Below are 20,642 nucleotides of genomic sequence, written 5' to 3'. Positions count from 1 at the left end.
ATTCTAATCCTTCACTTTTTAGTCCCTCACCCTTTTTCACATTCTTATTGGATTTGGTTTCCCTCTCCCTGCCTAGTTCTCACTTCCTTACCTCCTCTAGTGGTTTACACTTTCCAACTCACCCCTTGTGTGTCCTCACGATTGGTGCTCCCTTTTCTATTCTGTTACTTACCTTTCACTTTGGCTCATACTTCACTATTTATTACTATTCCTTTGGGTACCACTGTTCTATTAGTATATTTCCTAACTTGATAAGCAGCACTATGTATATATCACATAATATATTTTATACAACTGCACGAGTTTGTATACTGTGCAACATCATTATTTCTTATCACTATATACATTTTTTCTTTGCTGCTCACATGCACCATTTTACTTTATTTAGTTCAGCCCATATCTCCCGATGTGCGGTGCCCTTGCCTTTGCCCGCTGCCTTGTGTTCCCTCAGTTCCCGTGGGAGACCTCTGGCCCCATGTCTCTACCTCTTGTGTGAGCAGGCTTATCAATCGCAACGTAAGTTTTTGACAAACTGGGAGAGTCACCTTTCCCCCTTTTTTTTTTTTTTTTTTCTTTTCTCTCTTTTGCTCAGTTTTATCTAATATATAGCTATTGCTGCCTCATACATATTTATATATATATACTTTTAGATATGAAACCAACAATCTTCCTGAAGAAGTGGCATTATAAGTCCACGAAACGCGTCGGAGTTTTGAAGTTTCGATCACAATATATTAATTTTACATCGTTGCAACATGGTTTTATCCGTGGTGATTTCAACTAACCACTCTAACATCTGCAAATGAATTTTTACTAACACTGGATCTGAGCAATCCCTATCATTTTATGCAATACTTTTGAGTTTCTATCTTATTGATTTATGACTATGTGTACAATTGCTGACATCAATAAATGCATTTGTTACTCTGATAGATTGTCTATGTCTCTCAGTCCCGACCTTCCTTCTTGATGTTACTGAATAGGGATGGAGACGCATGGCTATTCCCACCACGCGACTCATTTAAAGTCCCACAACCTCCCCTCCCTTACTTAAATATTGAATAGGGATGGAGACGCTTGGCAATTCCCACCATGCGCCTCATTTAAAGTCCCACAACTTCCCCCTTCCCTCTTTAGGGACGGAGAGACACGATCTTGATGGATAGATGGCTATTATTACTGTATGCATGTTAGTATATCATATGTTTTAGTTCAAACACAATGTGTAATACATGCCCCCTTTTATTTTAGGGGGTTTTATATTTATTTTATATATGTTCATATGCTATATTATACAGACAAATTGCAATCAATAATCATTCCCTTTAGACCTATCAGATGGTTGGCATACCACTTCCTTGTACGCTGACATTATGCACACATAACATACTAATTTTTTCGTCGGTATTTTTATTGCTCGTAATGTGATGTGTGCTGCCCCTGGTGGCTGACTGGTTGCCTGTCGTTCTCCCCGGGAGCTGCGATGCGCGATGGACGCCCTCCCCCTCTCTCTACGCCTCTCTCGGCGTGGGGGATCGGGTGGGAGTTACCCCGCGCATCGGCGCCACGCATTACGCCGACGCAGCACGTCATTTTTGGCGCCAAGCGCCGGCGATATATATCCACTCTCAGGGCATTCGGATCACCTGCGGGCCGGTTCGCCTGGCGTCCGGACCCTCTTGTTGATCCATTGTATGCACTGGCGTGACGCTGGGGACACCATGTTGAGGCGATGCCTTGTGACCCACCCATTGGAAACCTGGGCTGTGATCTTTGGTACTTATTCTAATCCTTCACTTTTTAGTCCCTCACCCTTTTTCACATTCTTATTGGATTTGGTTTCCCTCTCCCTCCCTAGTTCTCACTTCCTTACCTCCTCTAGTGGTTTACACTTTCCAACTCACCCCTTGTGTGTCCTCATGATTGGTGCTCCCTTTTCTATTCTGTTACTTACCTTTCACTTTGGCTCATACTTCACTCTTTATTACTATTCCCCTGGGGTACCACTGTTCTATTAGTATATTTCCTAACTTGATAAGCAGCACTATGTATATATCACATAATATATTTTATACAACTGCACGAGTTTGTATACTGTGCAACATCATTATTTCTTATCACTATATACATTTTTTCTTTGCTGCTCACATGCACCATTTTACTTTATTTAGTTCAGCCCATATCTCCCGATGTGCGGTGCCCTTGCCTTTGCCCGCTGCCTTGTGTTCCCTCAGTTCCCGTGGGAGACCTCTGGCCCCATGTCTCTACCTCTTGTGTGAGCAGGCTTATCAATCGCAACGTAAGTTTTTGACAAACTGGGAGAGTCACCTTTCCCCCTTTTTTTTTTTTTTCTTTTCTCTCTTTTGCTCAGTTTTATCTAATATATAGCTATTGCTGCCTCATACATATTTATATATATATACTTTTAGATATAAAACCAACAATCTTCCTGAAGAAGTGGCATTATAAGTCCACGAAACGCGGAGTTTTGAAGTTTCGATCACAATATATTAATTTTACATCGTTGCAACATGGTTTTATCCGTGGTGATTTCAACTAACCACTCTAACATCTGCAAATTAATTTTTACTAACACTGGATCTGAGCAATCCCTATCATTTTATGCAATACTTTTGAGTTTCTATCTTATTGATTTATGACTATGTGTACAATTGCTGACATCAATAAATGCATTTGTTACTCTGATAGATTGTCTATGTCTCTCAGTCCCGACCTTCCTTCTTGATGTTACTGAATAGGGATGGAGACGCATGGCTATTCCCACCACGCGACTCATTTAAAGTCCCACAACCTCCCCTCCCTTACTTTTCTCCTGGGAAGGCTGTCCACAAGGTTTAGGAGTGTGTCTATGGGAATGTTTGACCATTCTGCCAGAAGCGCATTTGTGAGGTCAGGAACTGATGATGTTGGACAAAAATGCTTGGCTTGCAGTCTCCACTCTAATTCATCCCAAAGATGTTCTATCAAGTTGAGGTCAGGACTCTGTGTAGGCCATTCAAGTTCCTCCAACCCAGACTCGCTCATCCATGTCTTAACAGACTTTGTTTTGTGCACTGATCATTTATTGGAGAAGTGACTATGGTGTGGGGTTGTTTTTCAGGGGTTGGGCTTGGCCCCTTAGTTCCAGTGAAGGGAATTCTTAAGACATTGGCATACCAAGACATTTTGTACAATTTCATGCTCCCAACTTTGGGGATGACCCTTTCCTGTTCTAACATGACTGCGCACCAGTGTACAAGGCAAGGTCCATAAAGACATGGATAAGTGAGTTTAGGGTGAAGGAACTTGACTGGCCTGCACACCTTTGAGATGAATTAGAGCAGAGACTGCGAGCCAGGCCTTCTCGTCCAACATCAGTGTGTGGCCTCACAAATGCGCTTTTGGAGGAATAGTTAAACATTCCCATAGACATACTCCTAAACCTTGTGGACAGCCTTCCCAGAAGAGTTGAAGCTGGTATAGCTGCAAAAGGTGGGCCAACTAAATATTGAACCCTACAGACTAAGACTGGGGTACCATTAAAATTCATGTGCGTGTAAAGGCAGGCATCCCAATACATATAGTGTACATGAGTAGTTTGAACTAGTTTCTCCTAAACATTTGTTGTATCCTTGTTGCAGAGGCAAGAAGGACAATCCTTCAGACTTTTGGGATCATGGAATGCAGACTGCAGAAAAACACAGATATTGGATGAGCTTGAAAGCCCTGCCGATCAGCCACAGCAAAGTTCCAAGGTAAGAAAGAATTTGTGTCTGTTAATAAGTAATTTGTTTTTTTTAAATTCCATACAAAGTGCACTTATTTTTTTTGCCCCCTGACCTAACGGATCGCACCCCCCCTCCACGGATGCATACTGTGCATTCTGAGATTCAGTACCCTCAGCCTCTTGTGTTTGTTTACATCCAGTACTGCCAATCCTCTTTCTCTTAAATTCATTGACAGACACAGCTCTATATTCTTTACCATAGGTTTATACTGCCCTCTACAGGAGTAGGACTAAGCAGACGACACAAAAGCTTGGCTACGCCCCATAGGCTATCCTTAGCTGGCATAATCTCCCTCTCTGCTTAGAGATACTCAGTTTTTGTTTGCCTAGTTCAGGAGTAGGACCTAGTCTCCCTGCCGGGCCCTAGATCCTGGCGGGTCCCATATAGTAGTCCGTACTATATAAAATGCATTTTTATAATATGGATATGTAGGCATGTATATAGTATAGTGTTGCGGAACATATTACATTATACATGTGATGTTTTAAATATATAGTTGAGTGGATTGGTACCCGCAAGAACCATATACGATATGTGTTGTTTAAATATGAGTAGGTAGTCAGCTGTTCCCTCATATATCTATGACGGAGGTTATACTGTATCCCTACGTCCCCATGTTGCTTGGTGACGAGGGACGCTACAAGTATGAACTTCCTGGGAGGGAGGAGTGGAGAGCGGCATCTACCGTATTAAAGTCCCCGTACGAGCGCACGTCTCCACCTCTGAAGACGTCATACGCTCTGACGAAACGCGCGTCAGGTGGAACGCACGCCGTCAGCCCGGAAGTCACGTGGAACGCAATCCGGTAGTTACCGCTCTCCACGCTACAGACATCACAGCAGCGGGCACGGAATTAGCGTGTTTTATCTTTATTTTTGCATGTTTTTTCTGTAACCGCACTTGGAGGACCTTATCTGCCAGGAAGGGGATTTCAGGCTATGGGGAATACAGCCCAGCAGTTGCCATTCCTTTGACCTGGAAGGTCATAAAGCGCTAATGGTCTCTCTGCCGTAAGGCAATTGGGACCCACTATATCTGGTGAGTTTACATCTTATCCTTCCCTGAAGTCACTTCTCATGATTGAATTTTTGGACCATTGGAGGATCCAATACTGAGCACTCGCACTTTTACTTGCACTCAAGTGGATTATTTGTCACTAAGTCACTTAAGAACTTTTTATGGACTTCACTTGGCACTATTGTACACCTTTATGACACTACTGTTATTCATTAATATATTTATACTGTGTGTTTAATTTATGGGTTTAGATTTTATATAATATATATTATTACCTTTTTTAACTATAATTTATATTCTTATATGATCCTGATCCTACCAGCAAGCGCTATATAATCCCATCTACTTTGGGTTTTTCTATTAATTTCCTCCTTATACTATAGCAGCTGCTATTTTATTAATATATTTATTTGTTTATTTATCTGCTTAAATTAGGCAATCCTAGGCGCGAAGAATATATTCTTTTGAATATATATAATTTGATGAATTGTCAGTTAAAGTATAGCAGGATTCGCAAAAAGTGGCCTGGTCATGAAGGGAGGTAAATCTTCCCGAGGTCAAGTGGTTAAACAGTAACTCCTCTTTTATTGAGAAAAAAACAATCCCCCCTGGGTGATCAATATACAATGCAAGGATTTATTTAGACTTTGTTGCAGATTCTTACCTGCTCTGAAGAAACAGCTGTTTGATGCACTCTGTGCCTTTGGATACTAATTCTAAATGGGAGTGACTTTTTCATAATAAATCAGCTAATGGATTTGTAGTGCTCTAAGGAAAGTTCCTGTTTCAGTTCCCCCTGTAGAAAAAATTAACCTTTGGTAGTATCTCATCAAAAATGACATTTCTGTTTCAGAGGGTGCCTACAATCTGACTTGTTTAGACCTCTAGGAAAATCAATGAGCCAATCACACAAGCAGGAAATTACATTTTTAGGGACGTTCTGTATACCATCTGTGTACAGAATGCCTCCAGGTAGCCATATTGCATTACAATTTCCTGAAAATTACAGTGGTACAGATTGAAAAGGAAAGGTAAATTTTAATAATATTTAAATACTACATGGCTTGTGTAGCAATTGTATATGTATTAATTTTTTTTTGTATTTGATTATTTTTTTTTTTCAATGAAAGTAGTGTTACCCATTAATCTGCCAAAATATGTATAGATTTCATATATATAGAAATCTAACAGATTCCTCCATCCACTACAAGGGCTGGTTCACAACACAATTTCTGCGTTCTAGATGTGTCCTTGGATATACCTTTACATGTGTTTTTGATGCATTTTCAATGCATTCCAATGCGTTTTTTTTCTTCTTTTTTTTGTGTTTTTAGACACTTGAAAATCCCGGGCAACTAGGGCTATTGGAATACATTGAAAACACTGTGCATGCATTTTTGATGCAGATTAAAAACTCACTGGACTGCATTTGGTATGCGCTAGTCCTAAGGCTCGATTCACACCTATGCATGTTGCTTTTGAGCATTTCTGTAGTGCCTTTTGCTGCGCTTTCCACGTTTTTTTCTAGCGATTTTGCTGTGATTTTACCGCAATTAGCGTTTTTTTTGGGGTGGGTGATTCGTTGTTGGACAGATTTAAAAATGCAAATCCTGGCAAATTCGCTGTATAAACACGGCAAAAACGCACTACATGCTTTTCTGCAGCTTCTCTATTGATGTCTATTAATCCAGAAAAGCAAAAAAAGCACTGTTTTGCGTTTAAAAAAGTCCCTGACCCTTTTCAGAAATGCAGAGAAAGAAAAATGCATTGATGTGGATGTGTCCTATAGGGACCTATGTTAAAAAAATGTCCTGCATTTCTGCAAAAAACAAAAAGCATGAAAAAACGCATAGGTGCGAATGGAGCCTAAAAGTGCAAATGGACAAATCTCCCGTTGCGGGCAATGTATTCTGCCAATATATTCTGACAAAGCTGTCAAAATACCCAAACAGTGTCTGAATCTGAATGTATGCAGAGGCTTTTCAGCCAACTATTTTTTATCCAGCTGTTTAGACAAAAGTAGATTGAAAAATTGACAGTTGTTGCTGACAGGGCCGCCAACAGAACGGATGCTTGCCGAATCTGTCTGATTCCACTGAAATTCAGTGCTTGTACAAAGTATGGCACAGATTTTTGGGGGCTAATAAAGTATAATAAAGTATTGTTCATTAATTTCTGCATTTTATTTCTGCTCAACAATGTATTTATTTTTCCTTAAATAACCATGACATATAGTCTTCATATAGGATACATATAGAATCATATAGGATACATATAGGATTTTCAGACACTCATCTGTCCAAGGATCAAGTGCTGTTCCCACCCAAACTGCTTCTTTGCCGGTCTTTGGATCCCTAGCGCCAGAATGTTTACTTATGGACAGCAAACTGCGTTTCCTTATGGCTTTACAGCCTGCTGCCCACTGCTTATGCGTGAGCCACGCTGCACTTTGTAAATGGTATTACAGCCTACTGAGACCTTTGACGTACAGGCAAAGGGGGGTGAACTAGGCCATCTGAGCCCAAGTAGGAGTGGGTACCTGTCAAAATCAGGTACTCGCTCCCCCCCCCCAAAAAAACAAAATGTATCCAAAAGGGATAGAGGAGTGTGAAGGAGGAGCTGGAAAAGCAGAACTTTCCCACTTTAAACAATAAACAGTACTTTAGTTTAGTCAGACTTGTTTCAGAGTTTTTTTTTCTTCTGATTTAGTTTTGAAAGGACTAAAGCCTCAGTCAATGAGTATTCTTTAGTTGAGTTTCCGTGCATGCACATTCTTGCTCTTACGATTTTTTTTGGACGAAAACTGTACTGATAAAACGAAAATCGGACGTTTTTTTCATGTACGACAAAATTGTTATGGCTTGCACATCCACTTTTTGTCGTACGAAAATTCAGAATCGGCTGTCAAAAGCACTATACTAACGATCAGAAAATTGGCATATCATTCGTCGGATGAAATTTTACTACTGATTTTCTTATCGTGTGTACGGGTCTTTACACACATAAGATATTGACCCAGTATGGATTTTTTCATATGCAGCCTGAGGCATTTCCATCTATTTCTGTCTATATTCAGACTTCACTGAGATTTAGGACCCGTAAGCGTTCAGTTTTTGAGGTGACCTAGCACTGCTTAGCTTTCCTACAGAAAGTAAAGTTTATTATCTGCAATGCTGATTGGTAGGAGTTCCTTATAGACATGCTCAACACAATTATAAACCATTGGGGGGCAAAACTGTTTAATCAGTTTTTCTCTTACGTCCTCCGACAGTCGCCGCCTCCTCTAAGTCATCACTATTGGGTATTGACTTCCGCTCCGCAGGAGTAGCTAGGCATAAGACTTAGTCAAAAGAACAAAGGCATTTGCATATACACACCCATGGGGGCTGTCCCACTGGTCAATACCCCCCGGCAGTGACCACTCCCAACTCAGTTTCTTTCTGCCTAGCGTCAGGAGTAGTTAGGCTTCCCTGTGCTGGGGCTACAGTCTCAGCCTTTCTAATCTTTTTTATTAGATTTTCTTTGAAAATGTCAGTTTTTTATTTGATTTACTCGCTGTTTATTTTGTCAGCTTTAGTTTAGTCGATTCTTCGGATGAAGATGGATTCATGCGGAGCTGGGATTCGGACTGACCGCCCCGGTTCTCCAGGGCAGAGGGTCAGATGGACCCCCAGCCCGCCATCGAGCGTTCAGCCATGTGTTCGTCCTGGCATTATGAACGACCCATCCCTGCTCGCAGCAGGGATGCAACCGTGAGGTGGCTACCTCACTGGACTCATCTGCGATACTGCAGTGTAATGTTCCTGGCTAACAGCATTCCCTGTCAGATGAGGACAGCGGCTTTCCATTCTGAGAGGCTCCCCACGCCATCTGGTACAGGTAAGTACTTCTGTGTGGGGCCTCTGTGTGGGGTGGCAGTCCTGTGTTGCTGTGTTTCCCCCATGTCTGTGCCGGTGTGGGTCTCCCTGTTTTGTGATCCCTGTGGGGTCTTTTTGTACATACACTGCGGTGCTGTGTGTTGTGGGAGCCCCCTTCCCTGTGTCACAGGTGTTTCACTGGGGGTGCAGGCGATGTGTGTGGCGGCCGCAGCGGGGAAAAACCACGGGGACAGCCATCTTTACTTTGGGCAAGCATGTTGGCTTCTCTTGTGGGCTGTATTACATGCTGTTTTGGCGACATCCGCCGCTTTCTTGCGTGTGGCAGAACGATCATTCCGCACATGTTCGGCGGCCATTTTCCCGAAGTCTCCCATTCAGTTCTATTGGCAGCCATTTTCCCTGAGTCCTTTGCAGCTTATAGTTCAGCCTCTTCTGACCTCACTTCCTTTTCCTCTAAAGCAGCGACCTAGGTGGTAACACTCTGTGGGCTCTGCAGACTATCTCTTCCATAACCTTCTGTTTTGTCATTTCTGGCTCAGTTTTCTTCTCCTATTGGGGGTCTTTTGTCACTGTTTCACATAGCTGTGGGCTGTGCACTACGCAGCGGTGTTAAAGGGACAGTTCCCTTTTTTATTGCACTGTTATTTTTCACCTTGGGCAATGGATTCTCAGGACAACAAATTCCCTCCAGCCCTGGTGGGGGATCACAGTCCTGCTGTGGCCCCTGTTATGCCTGATTTGGGCGCTGTAGTGGCGTCCTTAGTGTCCAAAATGGAGGTGCTGATGGCTGAACGTGCTGCTAGAAAGAGGCCCAGATTATCTCTCTCCTCTGATTCAGATGGTGATATGGCTGCTGCGGCGGGCATGCCCTTTTCAGGGTCTCGCTCATCCTTAGACCCGCTGGGGTCTGAGGGGGAGGCGGAGGTGGAGGGGGTTGATGATTCTCCCCCGGGGTCGCCTGAAGAACGCGCGACCATGGATGAATTGATTGTTTCTGTTAAGGAAACACTGCATTTGGAGGATGAGTCCAATCCTCCGGGCATTGTGTCCTCGTTTGGGACACACAGGACCCGCAAGTCGGCGCAGGTTTTTCCCTGCCCAGCTGAGTTTCATTACACTGTTAATGAACTGTGGCGCACTTTGAAACGGCCCTTCCTGATACCTAGTCGGTTTAAACTGCTTTATCCTTTTGCACTGGCTACAGAATCACGATGGTGTGTGCCTCCACAGGTGGATCACACTGTGGCCGTGTTAAACAAGGCTACCTTGAGTCCTACTGAGGAGACCCCGGTTTTTCAGGATCACACGGTGACGGGTTCCTTGCTCAAACCTGTTTTCGCATCCGTTCTGGTGGCTCAGGCGGTGGCTGATTGGACTAAGGTGCTTAGGAGCAACCTCATGTCTGATTCTGTTCCACCTGCCAGGCTGGCCATGGTGGATCAAATTCACCAAGGAGTCATGTATTTGTGTGATGCGGCCAGGGCCGGTGCAAGGACTTTTGACACCCTAGGCGAAATCTAATTTTGCCGCCCCCCCCTTGGCTCTGCCCCTGACTACACCCCCTTTCCCCTGCCCATGTATACGGTGTAGGTTGCAGGGGTCAGAAGTGTGTAATGCGCAGAATGCAGGGGAGTGCAGGGTTGCGGGGTGCGCTACATACTGCGTGCAGGGTTGAGGGATGCACTATGTACTGCGTGCAGGGTTGCAGGGTGCTCTTCGTACTGATTGCAGTGTTGAGAGGTGCGCTAGGTACTGCGTGCAGGGTTGAGAGGTGCGCTAGGTACTGAGTGCAGGGTTGAGGGGTTTGCTCTAAGTCTTGAGTGCAGGGTTTTGGGGTGCACTAGGTACTGCGTGCAGGGTTGAGAGGTGTGCTAGGTACTGCGTGCAGGGTTGCGGGGTGCACTTTTTGGATAGTGCAAGGTTGTGGGGTGCGCTAGGTACTGAGTGCAGGGTTGAGGGGTGTGCTACGTACTGCATGCAGGGTTAAGGGGTGTGCGTTAGGTACTGATGAGGGGGGGGGGATGGAGAGTAGGAGGAATGGAGGGGGGGTGGAGAGGAGGGGGTGTATAAAGAGGAGGGGGGGGAGAAGGGGGGTGGAGGTGTATGGAGAGGAAGGGGGGGGAGGAGAGGAGGGGTGGATGGAGAGGAGGGGGGGGGGAAAGGGGGTTGGAAGGGGGGGAGAGAAGAGGTGGAGAGGATTCTCAATTAGTGTAGGCTGCAGAGTGCATGCTGGGAGTTGTAGCCCGTCATCCAAACAGCATGATGGATGTGGAGCCCCTCAGAACCACTGCAGATGGCATGCTGGGCATTGCAGTCCCTCTGCCTCACTGCAGAGGGCATGCTGGGCATTGCATTCCATCTACCTCACTGCACAGGGCATTGCAGTCCATCTGCCTCACTGCAGAGGGCATGCTGCGCATTGCAGTTCCTCAGGATCACTGTAGATGGCATGCTGGGCATTGCAGTTCCTCTGGATCACGGCAGAGGGCATGCTGGGCATTGCAGTTTCTCAGGATCACTGCAGTGGGCATGCTGGGCATTGAGGTTCCTCAGGATCACTGCGGTGGGCATGCTGGGCATTGCAGTCCCTCAGGATCACTGCGGTGGGCATGCTGGGTATTGCAGTCCATCTGCCTCACTGCAGAGGGCATGCTGCCCAGCGTGCCCACTGTAGTGATCCTGAGGAACTGCAATGCCCAGCATGCCCACTGTAGGGATCCTGAGAAACTGCAATTCCCAGCATGCCCACGACAGTGATCCTGAGGAACTGCAATGCCCAGCATGATGCTGGGCATTGCAGTTCCTAAGGGTCACTGTCGTGGGCATTGCAGTTTCTCAGGATCACTACTGTGGGCATGCTGGGCATTGCAGTTCTTCAGGATCCCTACTGTGGGCATGCTGGGCATTGCAGTTCTTCAGGATCCCTACTGTGGGCATGCTGGGCATTGCAGTTCTTCATGATCCCTACAGTGGGCATGCTGGGCATTGCAGTTCTTCAGGATCCCTACAGTGGGCATGCTGGGCATTGCAGTCTGCCAGCTAAGTATCTTTAAACCCAAGGCAAGGCCATGCTGAGAGCTCCCCTATGGTACTTACTGCAGACAGTGAAGTTGTAGTAGACAGTAGTCGGCTCCTGGCAGTGAGGGTCGAGCAGGTGACACACTCGGCTACAAGTCATGTGGCTGCTCTGACTATACACTGACTTCTCTCTTCAGCACGCTGCTCACTCACAAACCGCGCACCTTCACCGGCAAATTATACACAGCTATGCATAGGCAGTAGTTAGTCTCGCCCCCTCCACCTTCTTCTCCACCCACCAACCACTGTTTTGTCTATGCAGGGGACAAAGGGGCGGAGCCTCGCATATCGGCCCCGCCCTTCCCGACATCAGAGAGTCCATTTGACAGCTCCAGGCCACCTTCTTCTCCGCCCACCAACCACCCACCGCTGTTTTCTCTAGACTATACAGGGGACAAACGGGTGGAGCCCCGCATATCGGCCCCGCCCTTCCCGACATCACAGCATAAATTTGACAGCCAGCTCCACCTCCACTCTGCTGGCTTGGGATTCAAGGTATGCTGCTCCTTCTCCACATGTGCGGAAGGCAGAGGGGGGGGTAGAGAGAGGAGAGCAAGGAAGGCAGAGAGGGAGGGCGGGCGCCGCCCCCCACTGATGTGCGCTCTAGGCCGACGCCTACCTTGCCTATAGGTAGCGCCGGCCCTGGATGCGGCCTTAAATGATGCCCCTTTGGTGGCGCGCCTCTCTAGTGTTGCGGTGCTTAACCGCCGACTGATCTGGCTGAAGAGCTGGTCGGCTGACCAGTCGTCTCGGAAAACAGTTGCTGATTTTCCCTATGCTGGTTCTCGCCTTTTTGGCGAGGCGTTGGATACCTTGGTAAAAGGCATCACGGGGGGCAAGAGCACCTTGCTGCCCCAGAACCCGAAGAACAAGTCCTTTCGTGGCAAGCGGGGTTCTACTTCTCGATCCACTCAGGGGTCCTTTCGTGCCTTTCGCAACCAATCCAAGGGCAAGCCCTTCAAGGGCCAAGGCAGCCAGAAGAAGCCCTGGGCAGGCAAGCAGAAGTCTGGCAATGCCGGCTCGGCGGGTCAACCCGCCTCTGCCTGAAGGGGCGCCCTCACCCGTTTCAGGGGTGGGGGGACGTTTGCGTGGTTTCCTCCAACCTTGGCTGCTCCGTATTCTGCACAGGTGGGTTCAGGAAATCATTCGATCTGGGTACAAGATCGAATTCCTTTCCCGGCCGGCGGACAGATTTTTTCCCTCAAATCTTCATTTGCCTCCAGGGCGTCTGCAGGACCTGCATCAAGCGGTGCAGGACCTCCTTGCCCAGGGGGTGATTGTCCCGGTGCCTCATCGGGACAGGTTTCGGGGATTTTTTTCAAATCTGTTCACTGTGCCCAGGAAGGAGGGAAAAGCGCGTCCTATTCTGGACCTGAAAGCGCTGAACCGATTTGTGCACGTTTGAAAGTTCCGTATGGAATCTCTTCGTTCGGTGGTGGCCTCCCTGAGTCCAGGGGAATTCCTGGCCTCCATAGACCTGAAGGATGCGTACCTACACATCCCCATTTGAGGGTCACCAGAGGTACTTTCGGTTCGCAATAGCGGAGGACCACTATCAGTTTGTGGCGTTACCTTTTGGTCTCGCTTCGGCTCCAAGGGTCTTTACCAAAGTGCTGGCACCGGTTCTGGGCCTGCTAAGGGCTCGGGGCATTGCGGTCTTGGGGTATCTGGACGATCTCATGCTAAGGTCGAGTGTCAGCCAGGACCTACTGCGCGATCTGTCCACCACGGTACAGACTCTCCAGGAGTTCGGATGGACCATCAACGTACAGAAGTCGACGTTGTCTCCATTGGTTCGTCTTCCCTATCTGGGCATGATTCTGGATTCTGCTCTGGCAAAGGTGTTTTTGCCGGAGGACAAGTTCTGGACCTTGCAGGACGAGATCAGGTCCCTCAGGGACAATCCGTCCTCGTCACTCAGGACCTGTATGCGGGGCCTGGGGTTGATGGTTTCGGCCTTCGAGGCGATACCCTTTGCTCACACACGGTCTCTCCAAGCGGAGATCCTGGCCAGGTGGGACAGACTGCCTCAGTCCCTGGATCTGAGTGTCTCATTATGTCGCCGGACCAGAATGGATCTTCTGTGGTGGCTCCAGTCCCCGGCGGTGTCGGAAGGCAAGTCCTTCCGTCCGTTACTGTGGACAGTCATTACCACGGATGCCAGCCTGTCGGGCTGGGGTGGAGTCCTGGGCAACCTGTCTGCCCAGGGCACTTGGTCGGAGGAGGAATCCTCCCTTCCGATCAATGTGCTGGAACTGCGGGCGATCAAGCTCTGTCTCTTCCAGTGGTCGGATCGACTTCGGGGCCGTCTTGTTCGGGTACAGATGGACAATGCTACCGCGGTGGCTTACATCAACCACCAAGGGGGCACCAGGAGTACCCGGGCGGCCCGGGAGGTGACCGACATTCTGTCTTGGGCCGAGACTCATGTTCCGGCAATTTTGGCAGTTCACATTCCGGGTGTGGAGAATTGGCAGGCCGACTATCTGAGCCGCCAGACCCTAGACCAGGGGGAATGGTCCCTGCACCCGGAGGTATTCCAAATGCTGTGTGCGAAGTGGGGATCCCCGGACCCCCACGGATCTGTTCGCATCTCGGCTAAAACAAAAGGTGGAAAGGTTCATGGCAAGAATGCGCGATCCTCTGGCGGGTGCCTCGGATGCGTTGGTGGCCCCTTGGCATCAGTATCGTCTGCCTTTGCTCCGATTCAGTTGTTATCCAGGTTCCTCTGCAGGTTAGCCTTGGAACCGCACCTGGTGATTCGGGTGGCGCCGGACTGGCCACGCCGGTCATGGTACGCCGACGTTGTTCACCCGGCAGTGGAGCCTCCGTGGCGGCTGCCAATGCGGGAAGATCTACTGTCTCAGGGACCGATCTTCCATCCTGCTTTACAGTCGCTGGCTTTAACGGCCTGGCTGTTGAAACCCAGGTCTTGAGGGACAGGGGTCTCTCCCCTGAGGTTATCCCTACTCTGATCATGGCTAGGAAAACCTCATCTGGTAAAATCTATTACCGTACCTGGAAAGCTTATTTTGCCTGGTGTGAATCCAGGGGGTTCTCCCCTTGCTCTTACTCGGTGACGAGAGTGTTGGCTTTCCTCCAGTCTGGCGCTGGCCACAATAAAGGGCCAGGTGTCTGCACTGGTGGTTCTTTTCCAATGCCCTGTGGCGTCTCATTCCTTGATTCGCACCTTCATTCAAGGTGTGCGACATTTGGCTCCTCCCAGGAAGGAGCCTTTACCTCCATGGGACTTGAACTTGGTTCTGTCCGTGTTACAGCCTGCTCCTTTTGAGAACATTCGGAAGATATTGTTGCCTCTGCTGTCCAAGAAGGTTGCCTTTTTAGTTGCGATCACTTCGGCTCGCAGGGTGTGAGAGCTGGCGGTGTTGTCTTGCCGCTCTCCTTACTTGATAATTCACGAGGATAAGGTGGTCTTGCGGCCACACCCTTCTTTTCTTCCTAAGGTGATCTCTGAGTTTCACCTTAATGAGGACATTGTCCTGCCTTCGCTTTGTACGAAGCCTAAGCATCCTAAGGAGGTTGCTTTGCATTCCTTGGATGTTGTCAGGGCGATCAGGGTTTACCTGTCATCTACGGAATCCTTTCGGAAATCGGATTCCCTCTTTGTCCTTCCTGAGGGACCTCGGAAGGGCATGGCTGCGTCTGCAGCAACTATTGCCAAATGGATCGGACAGACCATTGAACAGGCTTATGCTTCCCTGTTAAGGCGCACTCTACCAGATCTGTGAGTGCGTCCTGGGCTTATTGGCATCGTGCCTCGGTGGCCCAGGTGTGCAAGGCTGCGACTTGGTCGTTGGTGCACACCTTTTCCAAATCCTACAAGGTAGATGTTCTGGCATCAGCCGATGCCTCCTTTGGCCGCAAAGTTCTCAGTGCGGCAGTGCCATGAAGGACCCTTGTGTTTTTTTGTGGGTCCCTGGCTGTTGGTATTTGATTTCCTGGGCTTTTGCTCCTGTTGAGCCTTGTTTTTTTCTGTTGCCCAGAAGGTTCCCTTACTGTGCTGGTAAGGTTCATTTCTCTGATGTGGGTACTGCGTTGCCTTTTCTACGGTTGCGTCTCCCACCCCTCATGTCTACACTGCTTTGGGACATCGCAATAGTGATGACTTAGAGGAGGCGGCGACTGTCGGAGGACATAAGAGAAACTGAATTTTTGTAAAATCTTACCTGTAAAATTCCTTTCTCTGAGTCCCCCGACAGTCGCCGCCCCCGACCCTCTTTTGGGGTTGTGTTCTTATTACCTACTGCTATGCTACCAAACTGAGTTGGGAGTGGTCACTGCAGGGGGGTATTGACCAGTGGGACAGCCCCCATGGGTGTGTATATACCCAATAGTGATGACTTAGAGGAGGCGGCGACTGTCGGAGGACTCAGAGAAAGGAATTTTACAGGTAAGATTTTACAAAAATTCCTTTTTTTTTTTTCGGGATACAGCACCAAAAACATTAGTTATGAGTAATGGTGTATATCCTGTTGCCTGCAGACGACTGCTTCATTTTTGTAATTCTTTATTTAGGCTATGCAACAGAACACAATAGTATATGAAGAACTTCCTTACAGGATGTCCCCAACTTACAAGCTGACCTCAATTCACTGTGTCATTGGGCAACTATGTGGCAAATGAGGTTTAATGTTGATAAATGTAAAGTTATGCACTTGGGGGCTAAGAAAATGCATGCATTCAACATACTAGGGGGAGTACAACTGGAGGAGTCAGTGGTACAGAAGGATCTGGGTGTTCTGGTAGATCATAAGCTTAGCAATAGCATGCAATGCCAAGCTGCAGTTTCCAAAGCAAGAAAAGCCCTTTCTTGTATTAGAAGAGGCATGGACTCCAGAGATATATAATTTCGCCCCTGTAAAAATCATTAGTAAGACCTCACCTGGAATATGCAGTTCAGTTTTGGGCACCAGTTCTCAAAAAGGATATCAGGGAACTGGAGAAAGTACAGAGAAGAGCAGCCAAACTGATAAGAGGCATGGAGGAGCTCTGCTATGAGGAAAGATTAGAGGAACTGCATTTATTCTCTCTTAAGAGGAGGAGATTAAGGGGGATATGATCAACATGTATAAATACATAGGTGGTCCATATAGTGAACTTTGTGTTCAGTTATTCAGATTAGGTCATCACAGAGGACAAGGGGGCACTCTTTACGTCTAGAAGAAAAGAGATTTCGTCTCCAAATACGGAAAGGTTTTTTCACAGTAAGAGCTGTAAAAATGTGGAATAGACTCCACCAAGAGCTCGTTCTGTCCAGCTCAGTAGATTGCTTTAATAAAGGCCTGGATTCTTTCCTAGGTGTACATAATAGAACTGGGTAGTAATATTCATAGGTAAAGTTGATCCAGGGAATATCTGATTGACTCTCAAGAAGATCAGGAAGGGATTTGTTCCCCATCTGTAGCATTGGATCATGCTTTGCTGAGGTTTTTCGCCTTCCTCTGGATCAACTGTGCTTATAGGATTGTGTATATGGGATTGTATTAGGGATGCACTGAAATTAAAATTTTGGACCGAAACCGAAAATGCAGGATGCCCTTGGCCGAAAACCGAAACCGAAAATGACTTTTTCCCCCAAATAATTTTAAATGAGATAGAACAGGGGCATACACCAAAAACAGGCGTACACCTGTCGCTGCCACCCTGTCACAGTATATGTACTGTGACGGGTTGGCAAGTGGTTAATTTAATTACCAATGGTATTTGTATTATGCAGCATGAGGGGGTTAATGTATTGTCACTGCTGGTCACTGATGCATTAGTGACCAACCAGTAGCAGTTAATTAACCCCTTTGTGCTGCATTAGTGCAACCAGTATCAGTGTTAATTAACACTGCTTGCACTGATACTGGTTGCACTAATGCAGCACAAAGGGGTTAATTAACTGCCACTGGTTGGTCACTAATCCAGCAGTGACAATACATTAACCCCCTCATGCTGCATATTACTAATACCAATGGTAAGCTCGCCTCAGCTACCCCCAGACCTCCCCTAGCATACCGCACTTCGCAAGGAGTTCCCTAAACACACCCCTGCCCCCATAATTGGGCAGCAGAGGAGAGAACAGCGACCCCCCATAAGGGAGAACGTCTCCCATCCATTGAGCGATCTCTTTCACCAATTATCAATACTGGATGCGTTTCAAGCAGTCTACCAACCAACCTCGTAATAGTATAAGATCTTGAAAAGAAAAAGAGTATCAGATATAGAAGAAGAATAGAGATAGTGGGAAAGAAAAAAAAAAGTAAGTAGGGGAGATAGAGAATCAGGATCATACCCGGTGTCGTACAGATATTGCTGTCAGTCATGCCAGGCCGCCGTCCTCTATTGCTGTACGCATCCTCTTACATTAGTTGAGCATGAGTTTCTCACCACTGCCGCATTAGGGAATGTCCACCCCTCTTAGCCGTCTGAGGGATGGGTCCGCCAATTCCAACAATGCCTGATCCAGGCTAGAGGGCATCTGACCTGGGTCACCCATGTAGCTCAGCCATGGCAGCCACATCCCATCACTACTCTCCCTGGTACCCCTGCAGGTTGCTATCCAGTCCTCAGCCTCTCTAATCTCTTTCACCTTGCCCATCCACTCCACTCGGCTCGGAATTTGTGGTCGCTTCCAATATAAAGGGATTAGTATCTTGGCTGCGTTTAGTAAATGAGGCAATATACTCCACCGGTAGTGACTAATCGGCATGCACGGAACATCTAGCAAGAAGTTGAGTGGATGGAAGGGTATGTCTAAAGCTAAGATAGCAGCTTTGATCTGCGCTCTCATGTCTCCCCAAAATGGGGCAATTACAGGGCATTCCCACCATAAATCCATAAGGGTACCACGTACTCCGCAGCCCCTCTAACGGGACTCAGAAGTCGAGGAATAGATGCGTGCTAAATAAGCTGGCACCCGGTACCAACGTGTTAAAATCAAATAATTTGTCGCCTGCATTTTAGAGTCAATGGAACTCGAGTGGGTAAGTTGTTTTTAAATGGGTCAATTAGAAAGTAGTAAACTCCAACCCTAGGTCCCTTTCCCATATAGGGAAATAGGTGGGTTTAGTGGCAGATGTCACCCTGCCTAGCAGCTGGTAGAGCTCGCTCAGAGACCATACGGGGGATGGGAGCTTTCATTATGAACAGGCGTTCAAAGGTTGTGAGGGATGAAGGTGACCTAATTAAGGGACCATGGACTGTGAAAAAATTATGTAGCTGTCTATATTTCCAAAAGTTCATTGGGGAGTCTCCATGTCGGTTCCTCAAAGTCTCATAAGGTAATAGCTTGCTCGCCTCAACAAATTTGCCACAAGTGGCATTTCCATCGTCAACCCAGGGTCCGAAAAAGGCCATCTGCTCTCCCGGAGGGAACCAAAGGTATCCCCCAAGAGGGGTCAATGGGGAGACCGGGGGTGCCAAGTCCAGAAGCCGATTCATCTGAACCCACACTTTAGGTGCATGAATCGTTAAGGGGGACATATTGTCTGACAAGCCCGTGTACTCCCAGGAGAGCCACGGGGCATACGATAGATTCCTGCCTGCCATACACTTCTCCTTCAAAACCAAAATCTTAGAGCAGGTATGGAAACGCCAGTTCAGTATTCTCTGAAGTACAATTGCTCCATAGTATGTCTGTATATCGGGTACTCCCAAACCCCCTGTTTGCTTTGAAAGCTTCAATGCCCTCATAGCTATCCGTGATTTCCGCGGGTTCCACACAAACTCCGATATCATACTAGAAAGTTGAGTGAAGATGCTATGTGGTAGGGGCACAGGCAACATCTGCAAGTAGAATAGGATCCTCGGAAGTATATTTATTTTTATTATCTTCACCCTCCCCAGCCAAGTGAAAGCAGTCCTATTCCAGTGTAGGAGGTCTTGTTTAATTGCATTTAGCAATGTAGGGTAGTTGGCCGTGTACAGAGTGTCAAAGCAATCAATAAGCCGAATATCCAGATATTGCAGCGAAGATTTGGCCCACGGGAAGGGAAACACGGCCATAAGGTTCTCTTGCAAAGATGAGGCTAGGTAAATGGGCAGAATCTCAGACTTAGTAAGGTTAATTCTGAAGTTTGAGAGCCCACCAAACTTCTTCAGCTTCCGCATCAGGACCGCCAGAAAAACCAGGGGGTCCCTAAGATGAAACACATCGTTTGCATAGACCGAAAGCTTGTGTTCCACATTGCCTATCTTCAAGCCCTTTATATCTACATTCGCTCGTATCTTACACAGAAGGGGTTTAAGGACCAGAGCGAAAAGAAGGGGTGAGAGTGGACACCCCTGTCTGGTGCCGTTCCCAATCGGGAACCTGGAGGACAAATGCCTGTTAACCCTAACCCGCACACTAGGGTTGACATAAAGGGCCATGACCCAAGTCAGCATATGCGGGCCCAATCCTAGAGTCTCTAGTACCATTCGTAGATAGGACCAATCCACACAAAAAGGCCTTTTCTGCATCGGTCGATAGGATTAAATATGGGGGGAAGTCTTGTTTAACACGAGCCCAGTGTATTAACTGGATTGTTTTAATAGTGTTATCCCTGGCCTCCCTACCAGTGATAAAGCCTGTCTGGTCAGGTTGTATGGTTTGGGGCATAAGGTGTTTCAATCGGTTTGCCAGGATATTCGCTAGAATATCCGTGTTGAGTAAGGATATGGTACGGTAGCTTTGTGGAACCGTGGGATCCTTGTTCTCCTTTGGAATCACCACTATATGTGCCAGGAGCGCCTCCAAAGGAATCACCCCACCTTTCGCCAGGGAGTTAAAGTATCTGCACATAGGCTCCTGCAGAAGTGGGAGAAACGTTTTGTAATATGCTTTAGTGAACCCATCCGGGCCAGGGCTCATCTTATTGGGCAGGGACAGCACAGT

At 47.2% G+C, this 20,642-nt stretch overlaps 1 protein-coding gene across 1 annotated transcript in view; it reads left to right on the top strand.

The window, feature by feature from the left end:
- SPOCD1 (SPOC domain containing 1) overlaps positions 1 to 20,642 on the top strand; it is a gene marked incomplete at its 5' end in the record, with an annotated part of 374,162 nt that overhangs the window by 46,526 nt on the left and 306,994 nt on the right. Inside the window, one exon of the mRNA XM_082245154.1 lies at positions 3,642 to 3,755. Within this exon, the coding sequence (XP_082101280.1) occupies positions 3,642 to 3,755 (114 nt within the window). The remainder of the gene's footprint in view (positions 1 to 3,641; positions 3,756 to 20,642) is intronic.

Source organism: Pelophylax lessonae (assembly GCF_965119305.1).
Source record: "Pelophylax lessonae genome assembly, chromosome: 2".
NCBI lineage: Eukaryota > Metazoa > Chordata > Amphibia > Anura > Ranidae > Pelophylax > Pelophylax lessonae.
Note: the sequence above shows the minus strand (reverse complement) of the source record. Positions and strands in the feature narration are given on the sequence as shown.